The 15,091-nt window shown below is 48.7% G+C and overlaps 1 protein-coding gene across 9 annotated transcripts in view; it reads right to left on the bottom strand.

The window, feature by feature from the left end:
* Positions 1–15,091, bottom strand: part of TSNARE1 (t-SNARE domain containing 1) — a 673,885-nt gene that overhangs the window by 396,130 nt on the left and 262,664 nt on the right. For all 9 annotated transcript variants that reach the window (XM_045004924.1, XM_045004925.1, XM_045004918.1 and 6 more), the window contains one exon: positions 4,964–5,041. In XM_045004924.1, the coding sequence (XP_044860859.1) occupies positions 4,964–5,041 (78 nt within the window). The remainder of the gene's footprint in view (positions 1–4,963; positions 5,042–15,091) is intronic.

The following is a 15,091-nucleotide window of genomic DNA, read 5'->3' as shown; positions in this document are numbered from 1 at the left end:
GGAATTTCCCTCCCTTCTGCAGCACTTGGCTTTTTCCTAGAAGTATCTCCTCTAAAGCAGCAAGAATCCCATTGCCACCACGAAGCATCTCAAAGGTTAGCAGTGAAAACATTCTTTCTTATTGCCACAACACAAAAACACTAACCCAAGAACCTATCCTTGCAACAAACCCCGATGCCAACTCTGTCCACATATCTATTCAAATGACACCATCATAGGACCTAATCACATCAGCCACACCATCAGGGGCTCATTCACCTGCACATCTACCAATGTGATATATGCCATCATGTGCCAGCAATGCCCCATTGCCATTGACATTGGCCAAACTGGAAAGTCTCTACGCAAAAGAATAAATAGACACAAATCTGACATCAGGAATCATAACATTCAAAAACCAGTAGGAGAACACTTCAACCTCCCTGGTCACTCAATTACAGACCTAAAGGTGGCAATTTTGCAACAGAAAAACTTCAAAAACAGACTCCAAGGAGAAACTGCTGAACTTGAATTAATATGCAAACTAGATACCATTAACTTGGGTTGAATAGAGACTGGGAGTGGCTGGGTCATTACACAAATTCAATCTATCTCCCCATGTTAAGTATCCTCACACCTTCTTGTCAACTGTCTAAAATGGGCCATCTTGATTATCACTACAAAAGTTTTTTTCTTCTCCTGCTGATAATAGCTCATCTTAATTAATTAGCCTCTTAGAATCATAGAATATCAGGGTTGGATGGGACCTCAGGAGGTATCTAGTCCAACCCCCTGCTCAAAGCAGGACCAATTCCCAACTAAATCCTCCCAGCCAGGGCTTTGTCAGAGTTGGTATGGCAACTTCCACCTTTTCATGTTCTTTGTATGAATATATATCTTCTTACTATATGTTCCATTCTATGCGTCTGATGAAGTGGGCTGTAGCCCATGAAAGCTTATGATCAAATAAATGTGTTAGTCTCTAAGGTGCCACAAGTGCTCCTTGCTCTTTTTGCAGATATAGATTAACACGGCTGCTACTCTGCAAATGGCCAAGTGCATGATTCCTCACCGCCCCCCTCTCCCCCACACACGTATCACAAATGCTTTGTATACACTACAGATGATTTCCTGCTATAGCTATACTGGTACAGCTATATTGGCAGAGCCCCTGAGTGTAGATATGATATAATAGCTGTGCCAACAGAAGCACTCTTCTGTTGGCATACTTGAATCAACACCAGGGGAATTGCCAGCCTAGTTATGTTGGCCAGGGTCTGTGGTTTTTTCACACCCCTGACTGGCACTGCTATGCCAATAAAACTTTGTAGTGTAGACCTGGCCAAAGTGAAATTGTTGAAACTTCCGTTCTATAGCAGGGACTTCCATAACTTTGAGACACCAAGAGTCACAGTGTCAGCTTGCCAGAAGTCCAATTGCGTGCTACAAAAGCTATTTGCACACTTTTTTCCCTCAACAAATTCAGGCTGGAAATTAGAAGAGGATTTCTAACCCTCAGAGGGATGAGGTTCTGGAACAGGAGTTGTGGAGGAAAACAACGTAATTAGTTTTAAGAGGGAGCTTGACAAATCTGTGACTGCATGACAGGGTTGCTTGTGATGGTTGGAGGGCAGGGCTTGACAGCCCTGGGTGTCACTTTCAGCTTTATATCTTATGTTCCTAATGCTAGGCTTCAGGGTTTCAGCAGGCCACTGGCATGGGTCAGGAAGGGATGTCCCTCCCCCTGCAATGCATTCTGGGAGGTTTTTGTATCCCCTTCCTCTGAAGCATCAGGGATGGCCACAGATGGTGATAAGACACTGGACGGGGTTGTACTGAGCATTCTCTCTCTCTCTCAGGTGCTTGGCTGGCTGGTTCTTGCTCATATGCTCAGGGTCTAGCTGATCGCATATGCAGGGTTAGGAAGGAATTTTCCTCCAGATCAGATTGGAAGTGACATTGAGGGGGGTTTCGCCTTCCTCTGTGGCATGTGGGTCACTTGCCAGGATTATCTGGGTATATCTCACTCAATCATTGTCCTGCCGCTGCAGGGTCCTCATACGCTGGTGCTCCTCAGTCTCACCTATACCCCTTGGTCTCTGCCTGTGGCACATAATAGACTGATCTCCCGTGGGTCTAATTTCCTTTGTTGTTGGGTTTTGTGTGTGGATGCTGGGTGGTGCTGGTGGCCTGGGATACACAGAAGGTCAGACTAGATGATGTACTGGTCTCTTCTGGCCTGGATCTCTATGACACACTAATTTGCCTAACTGTATAATCAGGATAAACTAACTGATCCTCTGTGTTATTAATGAAATTGACTCTTTTAAAAATTATTTCGGTGACAGGTTCAGTATCGTGCATGTTTTACGGATGGGGAACTGAGACTAGGGAGATTAAAGCCTTGCCTGAGGCCACGCAGGAGGTCTGGAGAAAAGGCAGAATTGAATTCTAGAGGTCTTGACTCCTAGTTATAGTAACTTGATCCTATTCCTTACCTACTTAAGTTCTTACGATGTGTCAGTCACTGCTGGCACAGGGGAGAGAACCCAGGAGTCCTGACTTGCAGGCCTTCTCTCTAATAATTAGAACAGAGGTGGGCAAACTACGGCCCGTGGGCCACATCCGGCCCACAGGACCATCCTGCACGGCCCCTGAGCTACCGGCCAGGGAGGCTACCCCCGGCCCTCCCCTGCTGTCCCTCCTCCCGCTCAGCCTCAGCGTGCCGAGCTGCCAGCACTCTGGCCTGCCGCTCCTGCCAGGCAGTATGGCGGCGTGGCTGGCTCCGGCATATTAAGGGGGCGGGGAGCGGGGATCCTGGGGGGCAGTCAGGGGACAGGGAGTGGTTGGATGGGGCAGAGGTTCTGGGGGGAGCGGGTCAGGGGACAGGGAACAGGGGCTGTTGGATAGGCGTGGGAGTCCCAGGGGGCCTGTCAGGGGGAGGGTGTGTGGATTCGGGTCGGGGCAGCCAGGAAGCAGGGGAGGTTGGCAAGTGGGTGGGGTCCCTGGGGGTGGTTAGAAGCGGGGGATCCTGGGAGGGGGTAGTCAGGGGACAAGGAGCAGGGGGGATTGGATGGGTTGGGGGCTCTGAGGGGGGGGGCAGTCAGAGGGCGGGAAGTGGGAGGGGGCCGATAGGAGGCGGGGGCCAGGCTGTTTGGGAAGGCACAGACTTCCCTAACCGGCCCTCCATACAGTTTTGCAACCCCCATGTGGCCCTCAGGCCAAAAAGTTTGCCCACCCCGCATTAGAAAGCACATCTGTGATGCTCTGTACCTCGAGGGAACACCCAGCACCTCCATGTTCATCTTTATAAAATGACTGTGTGGTAACCAATGCAAAGTTTGTCATGTTGGGTGTCTTCGGAAGACTCATAATGCACTGAGTATGGTTGTTATAGTGATGTTATAGTAATTGTTACAGTCATGTTATCGTAAGGTTATAGGTTATAATTGCATGTATATAGTTATGAGGCTGAAAATCTATCCTCATGGCTTAAAGCAAGCCCATGCAAAACTCTCCAGGAACAGAGAGGCAGTTCACACTTCATCAGGGCATGGATGGGACAAACCCAGCCCAGCCTCAAAGGAACAATGGACACCGGTTTAGGCAGCAACAAAAGAATCTGTTAGACCCTCAAGAGAGTCACCCCCTTCCTTTGGGCAGTTTGGAACTGCGATGAGGTATTGCTCACCTGACTCGGGGGGTGGGGGTGGGGGGGGGAAGCCAAGAGGAAAGAAAGGACATGATAAAAGGGAGAGAGAGTTTGCCATGTTCTCTCTCTCTCTCTCTTCCACCTACATCTACAGACAGCACCACCACCAAGCGACTGAAACGCTGATCAAAGGGGAGAGCCTGACTGAAAAGTAACCAGCCAGCCTGTGGTGAGAAGCATCTAGGTTTGTAAGGACACTGAAAGTGTTAAGATCAACTTAGACTCTGTTCTGCTTTTATTTCATTTGACCAGATCTGACTTGTTATGCTTTGACTTATAATCACTTAAAATCTATCTTTATAGTTAATAAATCTGTTTGTTTATTCTACCTGAAGCAGTGTGTTTGGTTTGAAGTGTGTCAGAGACTCTCCTTGGGATAACAAGTCTGGTACACATCAATTTCTTTGTTAAATTGCCGAATTTATATAAGCTTGCAGCGTCCAGCGGGCATAACTGGACACTGCAAGATGGAGGTTCCTAGGGTTGTTTCTGGGACCGGAGATATTAACTAGTGTCATTCGCTTGCAAGTAGCTGGGAGCAGCTTACCTGCCAGAGGCTGTGCGTGAACAGCCCAGGAGTGGGGGTTCTCACAGCAGAGCAGGGTAAGGCTGGCTCCCAGAGTCAAGGATTGGAGGGGCCTAGCAGATCACCAGTCCGGATAACACCAGAGGGGAACATCAAAAGCTCCTTCTGTCATTCACTTACAGCTGAATCTTACAAGGTGCTGCAACCTACCTCCTAGTAACTTCAGGGAGCGTTGAAGGTCCTGAGCACCTCTCAAGAGGCACTCAGCACCCTGACCTACTGGGCCCTTAGGAAGCAGTGTCCTAAACGGACACATGGGGAATTACCAGGAACAACATTCCCATTTGATAGAGAAAGAAGAATAAAGGAAATAGTAGCTGTTTTGCAAGCTAATATGACAGAACTTTGTAGCATTGCAACACTTCAGAGAAGCAGTGTAGCTTGTTCCACCTTTCTGCCTTCTAATTCCTTATTGTAACAGATGACATAATTAAAAATAGAAAAGGATGCAGTCTCGGCAAGGAGGAGAATATATCTCTGCCTATTTAATGCAACATATGGGGGAATATTTTTACATCTTATAAAGAAATGTGTATTGTACGTGTGCTGGAGCTCATGAGGCATGGCAGTAAAAATGCATTAATATCTGCTCCCTGACAACAGGGCTTGCTGAATGCTGTATACATGCTTACAAGTCATCAGCAGGGCCGCATACAATTGACTAGGAAGCCTTTCATTATACGCACCATTGGAGTTAATTCGGAAGATGTTGGCTGAAGTTTCCTGAAACAATTCCTGGAGTTCGTTGGGATCGATCTGGGTGGCTGCAACAGGACAAGAAGGAGAGCGCATGTTAATACATCTGGCCAGCGTATCGCCGTGCCTTGCTTAGCAAGAGACTAACATCAGAGCGGAGCCTCTGAACCGGCATGCACCAAAGAGGGACATTTATCACAGCTTTGTCCCTATATTTTGCTGTGGTGGTTGTATATATTTAACAAACGCACAGTTACCTCTGAAAGTTAATGGGTTGAAAGTGAAACACTGGTTCTAACCATTATAGGCCCAAATACAACCTCACTGAGGTAAAGGGGAATCCTTCCACTGACATCAACAGGCTATGGAGCAGAGACAGAGCATTTACAGGGGCAGGTTTTTACAGGCTGCCTTTCTCCATGTGCCCACAACTTGCAGGCACAAACAACTGCAGTGTAGTTTTTCACCCACAATTATCTTGGAGGTAAGTGATTCCATTTAGGCACGTAGGCTGATCGTTTCCGAGCTGCCTAAGGCATTTTGATGACCACATTCCCATACAAATGATTGGGAATAGGACATCCAACTCCCATGGCTCTGCAAATCTCAGCTCTGATTCCCTGATTGCAGCCACATGTCAGGGAGTTGCACATGCAACACTGGGATTATTTAAATATTTGTAAAAGACCCTTTTAGAATCAAGGCCCTATTGTGCTAGGTGCTGTACAAATATGCGGTAAAACTAGGCTCCCGCCCTGTTGCATTTATTATTTTATCTGAGACACGACACAACCACGCCAACCCATCCGACTAGTTGAGGCTAGGCTGAAAAATCAGGTCCTCAATTATCAAAGCAGTTTATAAACATAACTGAGCCACAACGTTTCTGTCAAGAAGTCAGGCAGGTGAGAGAAAGTAAGAATCCAGCTTGACACTGAACAAGGGAGTGTTTGAAGGAGCGGCAATTAGCAAGGAATTTTTTTATAGAGAGAGTGACCGTATTTGATAAAGGCAACCAATGAAAAATGAACACAAGGCCTTCCTTACAATGTCACTTTGCAGAACTGGATTACAGATTAACAGGCCTCTTTGTGTATACATACATGGGCTCACACCCACACCTGTAAGACGTAGGGTGGATGAAGGCCAAATGTGGTGTTGAACCGCTAATTTCACACTCCCCCCCCAAAAAAAAACACTGACCTTCCCGTGCAAGCCCTTCCCCATCTCCTGGCCCCAACAGATTCTCCATCCCAGTCTCCCCAGGTGGGATTTTCATCTTCCTTCTGCTCCTGATTCCATGTGCCTGCCCCCAAATGCAGCCAACAGATAACCAGTTGGCAGCAATCAACTGTGTTGTAGTCCTTGGTGATATGGCTTACTGGTCTGCCTGAATCCCCTCTGTTATCACTCGGTTACTAATGAACGTGCCCATATCTGTCCCTGAGCAGAAGGTGGCACCAGTTGGTGTGAACCAGAATTTTCCCATTTCCCACCTTTAAATTTATATGAATACCCCTAGCCCATCAATGTCCTCACAGTCTCAAACGCAGGAAAGAAGGGGTAGGAGCAAGTTTGAACAGGCATCCCTGTGATTTACTTTAGCTGGCATTTGACTAAGTAGTACATGGTTTGTTTGTTTTTTAATTCCTTCCTCCTAAGTCAATCCCCTCAACTCTTCCATCATATTTTCATTCTAACTTGCAAAAGCCAGGGATTACTGAGCAGAAGTAATCAGGTCATGCTTAACCCTCTCCCCAGAAATTTAGCTCATTCACAGCCTGATCCAGTTCCCATTAAGTCAATGGCAGAAATTTTAATAGTGCATTATTAGCCCTTTAGTTCTTGGCTGAGGGCATCAGAACTGTGGGTGACATTACAATACAGTCCCTGACTCACGAAGGTCCCTGCATAGGGTTACTCGTGTACTTATAAAAGCAGCAAAGAGTCCTGTGGCACCTTATAGACTAACAGACATTTTGCAGCATGAGCTTTCGTGGGTGAATACCCACTTCATCGGATGCAAGTAGTGGAAATTACACTTGCATCCGATGAAGTGGGTATTCACCCACGAAAGCTCATGCTGCAAAATGTCTGTTAGTCTATAAGGTGCCACAGGATTCTTTGCTGCTTTTACAGATCCAGACTAACACGGCTACCCCTCTGATTCGTGTACTTATAGTTAAGTATATGAATAAGTTCATTACTGAATCAAGACCCGAGCAAACTGAGATGTACTCGGACAGGCATGACTGGTAAAAGTCAGCCTAGTCCCCAACGTGAAAACGCCGACAGACCCTCAGCTAGAACAGCACTCACTGAAACACAGTTAGTATTCCATGGAATTCCCCAAGCAGCCTGGACCGGAGTGGTTCATGGGCTTCTGTAGAGGGACCGTCCTGCAGAAGTAAATTCAACCAGCAGGAGTTTACAATGATCTGTTTAAATCAGGGGTGGGCGAACTACAGCCCGCGGGCCACATCCGGCCCACGGGAGCATCCTGCCCGGCCCCTGAGCTCCTAGCCTGGGTGACTAGCCCCTGGCCTCTCCCCTGCTGCCCCCGTCCCTTGCAGCCTCAGCTCGCCCCGCTGCTGGCGCAATGCTCTGGGTGGCAGGGCTACGAGCTCCTGGGACAGCGCAGCTGCAGAGCCCGGCCTGACCCAGTCTCTGTGCTACGTGGTGGTGGCAGCAGCGGCGGCGTGGCCGAGCTCCAGCCAGGCGGCGCAGATGTAGTGACGCCAGCCACCGGTGCTCCAGACAGCATGGTAAGGGGGCAGGGGGGGTTGGGCAGAGGAGTTTGGGGAGGTGGTGGGGGGGTGGATGGTCGTTGGGGGGGAACAGGGGGTTGAATGGGGGCAGGGGTCCCGGGAGGCAGTCTGGGGGGTGGGGTTGGATAGGGTGGCAGGGGGCAGTCAGGGGACAGGGAGAAGGGGTGGTTGGATGGGGCAGAGGTCCCGGGGGGGGCCATCAGGAAGGAGGGGGGGTTGGAGGGGCCGCAGGGGGCAGTCAGGGGCAGGGGTTCCGAGGGCAGTCAGGGGACGGGGAGAAGGGGTGGTTGGATGGGGCAGGGGTCCCGGGGGGCTGTCAGGAATGAGAGGAGGGGTTGGATGGGGCGGCGACAGTCCAGGGGTGCCAGGGAACGGGGAGCAGAGTGTGTGGATGAGGCAGGGATCCCAGAGGGGCCATCAGGGAATGAGGGGGTTGGATGGGGCAGGAGCACCGGGGGGTGGGGGGCAGATAGTAGGTGGGGGCCGGGCCACGACCCCCCTCCCCTAACCGGCCCTCCATACAATTTATGAAACCTGATGCAGCCCTCAGGTCAAAAAGTTTGCCCGGCCCTGATTTAAATGCTGAATCGCCCAGAAAGCAGGATTTAGGATGATTCCATCAGATGTGGGAGCAACGCATGCTTGCATACTGGAGATCACGAAATGCAAGAGGGAAGAAACACTTTCACAGATTCAGAACATTGCATCGGTCAATAATGTAAGACCTGAGGAAGAGCATAAGGATGGCCCAGTGGTTAGGGTGCTGACTTGGGAGACCTGGCTTCAATTCCCTGCTCTGCTACATACTCCCTGTGCGACCTTTAGCAAATCACTTTTCCACCTGTAAAATGAGGATAATAGCACTGCCCTGCCTCACAGAGGTAAGTTATGAGGATAAATATATTAAAGATTGTAAGGTGCTCAGACACTATGAAAATGGGGCCAGAAACATAGTTATAATAGGACTAAGACGACACACATGCTGAACCCTGAGATATACAGTGGAGAAAGGGAACCACCTCTAAATAAAACATCTGTAACGTCAGCTAGAAAGCTGCCACAAATTTAAGAAGGAGTACACTGTATCGTGAAGTGCTGATCTGGTAAACAGGCCGGAACCTGGCTGATAGTTCCTGGCCCCATCTGCAGCCCCACATCTCCTACTGTAACACAATGGCTATTTCATGATTTATTTTTGCGGTGCTGCTATTTTAGCTTTAAACCTCTGGTGCAGTTTAGAGTTTCCACACGTGGAGAAGCGATTCTCACCCTGGGACTGTTCAGGAGGGATGCAACAGCGAGAGTAACAAGTACAAGCTCCCTATTGAAAAAAGCAATTTAAAAAGAACACATCCCCATTGCCAAGTGAAGTGGAGATTCCACAGCTCAGCTACTCACTGACGCCATAAAAAGGAATGGGGGGGGAGAACATGAAAGACAGTTGTGGCTAATAAAAATTATATGTTTCAGACTTCATAAAGCTTAGTGTTAAAATATTACGATTCGCCTAGATAAAATATGGGGTTGCCAATATGCAGTAAATATTTTGCATGCCCTGATGCTAATACAGTTCAGTGCCAGGAGTGAGGAAAGGTGAATTGTAATTATAGCTGATATATTGAAAGCAGCATGGAGTTTTTGGTACAAGTGTTGCAGAAACACATGAGCAAATCAATTCTCCTCCACTTTAGTTTCCTTTTTTTTTTCTTTTCCATTCACTTGTTTCCATCATCCCCTTAGAAGGCATCAAGAAAAAAAACAAACCTCCACTGCTTCCACTTTTGCTTCTTGCATTTGGAGAACAATTCAATTATTTCTATTTTCTCAATTTTCTAAAGTAGCAGCAGCCAACATGAGTGCTTGTGATTTTTGTTCCATAGTTTCAAACAAGCCTCAGAACATTTCCCCACAAAACTGCACATGAAACCACATCTGTGTATACGAACCAGGTGTTTCGGCACCCAGCTACCCAATATGAGTGAGCAAAGTGTGTTTGCGTGCAATTTTATGGAAACACAGTCCCCTGAAAATGTGATCCGAAGCATTTGTAAAGCCCTGGAAACAGTGAGTGCTCAATAGCAGCAAAGTGGGTATTCACCCACGAAAGCTCATGCTCCAATACATCTGTTAGTCTATATGGTGCCACAGGACTCTTTGCTGCTTTTACAGATCCAGACTAACACGGCTACTCCTCTGATACTTGAGTGCTTAATAGTTCACTTTGCTGCAGATGGTGGAATGTAAGTCCTAGCTTTGATTGATCACACCAGAATGGCTGGAGGGGTTCTTTTTAAAGTATTTCCAATTGTTTCTTTGTATTACAATAACACGTACGGGACCCAAATGAGATCAGTGCCCCATTGTGCTAACACTCTTCAAACACGTAGTGCGAGACAGGCCCTGCCCCAAAGAGCTTACAATCTAAACAGACAAGACGGAGAATTGAAAGAGATACTGGTGAAGTGACTAGTGTGAGGTCAAACAACAGGGCAGTGGCAGGGCTGAGAACAGAAACTAAGTCACTTCAGTTCCATTCCAGAGTCATTGCCATTTGATCTCACTGCCTTTTTCCCTCCTTAATTTTCCCCGTCTTAATAAGGGAGATGAAATTTGTTTAAGTTTAAGAACTGGATGTTCCCTGTGAACGTTTCAAGAGAAACCAAAAGCCTTTAAATATATTAAAAAACAAACAAACACCACAGCACATATATAGCAGCTTTTATATATGGAACAAACAGGGCACTTTTCAGATAGATTGAATGCAAGGCCCTGTGCAGATCTCATCATCCAAATACATTAACTAACTAATCCTATATGAGGAAGAAAAACATTATGCTCACGCAGGCATGGACTGGCGGAATGATTTGCCACGGAGAGAGTCAGAATCAGAGCTTGGAAGAAGCAATAACTCAGGAGTTCACAGCTCTCATTCTCATGTTTACCAGCATTTGGTCTGTTTCACCCCATGTATTTCACCAGTGGTAGAAGTGATTCCTGTATCTACAGCTTGTGATGCACATTGGAATCCTTCAGGCTGACTGTCGCTCTATAAATCAGTCATTAGCTCCAACTGGTATTGACATCAACTGTGGTAGGGAAAACAGAAGTCTGGGTGTCTTGGCACGTGGAAACCTCTTTCGGTTCATCTTTAAGACAAGTCAAATCTGGAGCCAAAGCAGGCTTATGTCTTGTCTTTTTTTATCTGTATTGTAAAGAACATCAAACTGGATTCAGTGCAGGTCAAAGACGACAAAAATTGGTGCGGGCATCTACAGGAATTTCCCGATCACTAATTAAAATTGCTGGTGTAGCCAATGCTAATCATCCAGGCCTATTAATTATTTCACACTAATTTACACTTGCTAGTGGCTTTTCTGCAGCCAGGTGTAATCAGCTGCCTTCATGAACTAATTTTTCTATCAAACCTGAAATATCTAGAAGGTTGGAGAGAAAGAGACTGATACTTACAGTAACTGGTGTGAAAAAAGGGAAAGGGACAAATCATTAAATCTCTCTACCCGGGATACTTATGTGGCCCTCACTGCTGCAGTATCTGAGCACCTCACAATGTATTTATCCTCACAATACCTACTTGAAGCATGACTATTAGCCCCATTTTACAGAGGGGACCCAAAGAGACAAGCCCACATTTGTGCATGTGGGTGAGTAAAGTTTAGGCATCGAAAACCATATTGAGATTTCAAAGTTCTGAGTGTCAGTCTGAGATCAGCATGTATGTGAAAGGCAGCTGGCTCAAAATGAATGTGGACAAGATGAATGACGCCAGAAAGAGGAGAAAGAACATCTGCAAGATTTAGCTACCATCATTGCAGCATCCTATGTTGAAGGGGGATGCATGTGGTTACCTTAGTTCATAGCCACCGGCTCTATATGAACTGCCTGAACACTAAAATAGCCACAGCGTCCAGAAACAACTTCTTCCATCTTCAACCTGTAAGGAATCAGTGCCCTAAACTGCTGGACAACGAACTGGCCATTGTGATTCACATCATCAGGACAAACTGGCCGAATTAGTGCAACTCACATTACTAACAGGCTTGACTACACCAATATTAAAATGGCTTCAGTTGTTCTGGAGCACTGAGACCAGTGACTATCTGGAATGGCTAGCGCTCGCCGTCGGCCCCAACATTCTGCTCACTACCCTGGCTTCCCGTAGAACACAAGGTTTCAATTTTCATCTTTCAGGCTCTCCGTGGCATTGGCTGATGCTATCTAAGACAACAACGTGCTACCAAAGACCACAATCGCCAAAGAAAGCCACACTCCACTGGGCTGATGAAACTGTCCCTGTATAGCAGAGGTGGGCAAACTACGGCCTGCGGGCCACATCCGGCCCGCGGGACCGTCCTGCCTTGCCCTTGAGCTCCCAGCCTGGGAGGCTAGCCCCCAGCCCCTCCCCTGCTGCCCCCCCTCCTCCACAGCCCCAGCTCGCTGTGCCGCCAGCGCTCTTGGTAGTGGGGCAGCGCGGCTGTGAGAGCCGCCGGCCTGCCCCGGTGCTCTAGACTGCGCAGTGGTGTGGCTGGCTCCGGCCGGGTGGCGCAGCTGCCAGTCCTGGTGCTCTGAGCGGCATGGTAAGGGGGCAGGGAGCAGGGGGAGGATTGGACAAGGGGAAGGGGATCCAGGGGGAAGTCAGGGGACAGGGAGCAGGGGGGTTGGATGGGGGGTGGGGTTCCAGGAGGGAGGTTAGGCACGGGGGGTCCCGGGAGGGGGCAGTCAAGGGACAAGGAGCATGGGGGGTTGGATGGGTCGGGGATTCTGAGGGGGGCAATCAGGGGTGGGAAGTGGGAGGGGGCGGATAGGGGGCGGGGGCCAGGCTTTTTGGGTAGGCACAGCCTTCCCTAACCCCCCCCATACGGTTTCAGAACCCCAATGTGGCCCTCAGGCCAAAAAGTTTGCCCACCCCGCTCTATAGGATCAAACTCATGAGGCCCCTGGAAGTTGGCCTATGGCTATGAAAAATGGAGAGGGAAAAGCAGTAGCATATGGTAGGGAGAACAAGACTGGTGGTCTCTGGGAAGCAGGGAGGAAATCAGACTAGACCGCGAGAAGGTCAGTTAATGCAATCTATATTAAGGCGTTCAGACAGTACAGTAAAGAAGGCAGAAAGGTAGGGTAAAATAATATTTAATCTTTTCAGAGTCTACTGTTACAAGGTGTTGGAGATTCATGCATGGCCCCGGCCCAGCGCCCCGGTGGGACAAGCACCAGACCCCACTCCCCGGTGGGAGCTTGCAGGCTGGCTTAAAACAGCTCGTGGGCCGGAATCAGCCCGTGGGCCATAGTTTGCCCACCCCTGGCCTAACCCATTCTTAAAAACCTCCAATGATGGAGACAAAGGCCTGTCAGGAACGGTCTATTTATTACTTTGTCCTGCCTTGAAAAAAGTCAACAAAAATTGTGTTTGCCCTGCATCACTCTCATTATAATTACAGCACACAAAGTGTTATTTAGATTGTAAGCTATTGCAGACAGGAGCATCTCTTTGTTCTGTGTTAATGCAGTGCATAGCGCAATTGGGACCTAATACTTGACTGGGGCTCCTAGATACTACCACAGTACAAAGAAGAAGAAAAGAAGAAAGGAATACATAGATTATAGATATAACAAACAAGATGCATCAATACAAGTCTCCAGAATATTACTCTTTTAGCCAGGCTTTGAATACAACAAACTACCAGAGCAGATTTTGATTAAAAGCTTAAACACCCACCAGTGGCTGAAAGGCAGTGCGGTCACATGCATGTAATGTTAAAGTCATGTGTGTAAAAGAGCTGAAAGTGGCTGAGAACGTAAAAGCTGTCCAGTAACAGACCACGAATCCCGGTAATGATTGAAAACAAATGGTTACCGACCTTTCGTAACTGTTGTTCTTTGAGATGTGTGGCTCGCGTCCATTCCATTCTAGGTGTGCGAGTGCCCAGAATGAGTCTGAGGCCCCCTTTTGCTTTCGGGATTAGGAAGTAGTGGGAATAGAGCCCTTTTCCCTTCATGTCCTGAGGGACCTCCTCCACTGCCCCCAGGTGCAGGAGGTTCTTAACCTCTTGGACAAGGAGTTCCTCGTGAGAAGGGTCCCTGAAGAGGGATGGGGAGGACATGGGGCGGGAGTGATGGGTGACCGGAAATTGCAGGGTATAGCCCCGAGATACTATGTCCAACACCCAGCAGTCCGAGGTGACCCGCGACTAGGCCAAATAGCAGGGCCGAAGATGGTTGAGGAAAGAACAAGGTGGATCTGGAGAACTGCAGACCGTCGCCCTCGAGCGCACCTTCAAAATGAGCACTTCTGGCCCCCGGGATGCTTTGCCGGGCTGGGCTGCACGGGTGAGCGGGAGGAGGAAGGGTGGTGATGAAGAAAGCTCATATCTATCCCATCTCCTTGCAGACCACTAACGAGGCTGCCAAGGCCTTAGCAGCGAGGTGGCCGGAACTGCTTCCACGCAGACTGCAGCATATGTGTGCCCAGCGAGCGAAGGGTGGGCCGAGTGTCCTTCTACCCATACAGCCTCACATCCATCTGCTCCAGAAAGAGTCCATTCCCATCGAACAGAAGGTCCTGGGTAGAGGTCTGCATCTCTTGGGACAGGCCAGCGGGCTGAAACCAGGAACTGCGCCTCAAGACCACCACCAAAGCGACCACCTGGTCCCACACCATCTGGAGAGAGCACCTAGCCGCCACAGAGCCCTACTCCACCAGGGTGCCAAATTCCTGGGCCAGACCTTGAGGAAGGGACTCCTTGAATTTATGGAGGGACATTAAAATTGTACCTACCCAAGAGAGCCTGATGGTTCACCACCCACAACTGCAGGCTGGCTGTCGAATAAATCTTTCTCCCAAAAAGGTCCAGTCTTTTGGCCTCTTTATTTTTGGGAGGTGAACTAGTGTTTCATTGAGACAACCAGCGAGCCTGGAGGTGGGCAGGCATAAAGGTACTCAAACCCATTGGCCGGGATGAAGTACTTTTTTTCAGCCCTTTTGGAGGTGGAGGGATCGATGATGGAGTTTGCCAGAGGGCCTTGGCAATTTTCAGGACCCCATCATGCACTGTTAGTGCAACACGGGCAGGGGTAGAGGCTGAGAGGACATTAAACAAGGTGTCTGCCTGCTTCACCATCTCCTCCCACCTCGAAGCCCAAGTTCTCGGCCACCCATTGAAGCAGGGCCTGATGTTCTTTAAAATCGTCCAGTAGGCTGGCCCTCAAGGGTTCCAAGACCTCCTTGTCCAGGGATGAGGACAACAACTGTACCGCCGGGGGAGGCTCCGGGGCATCATCCCCCATGGGGGATGGGGGGTTCAGGGTGGGCACTGTCTCCTCTACCCCAACCTC

The sequence above is a fragment of the Mauremys mutica genome, chromosome 2 (genome assembly GCF_020497125.1).
Source record: "Mauremys mutica isolate MM-2020 ecotype Southern chromosome 2, ASM2049712v1, whole genome shotgun sequence".
Taxonomy (NCBI): Eukaryota; Metazoa; Chordata; order Testudines; family Geoemydidae; genus Mauremys; species Mauremys mutica.
The sequence above is the reverse complement of the archived record's forward strand: the minus strand, read 5'-3'. Positions and strand labels throughout refer to the sequence as shown.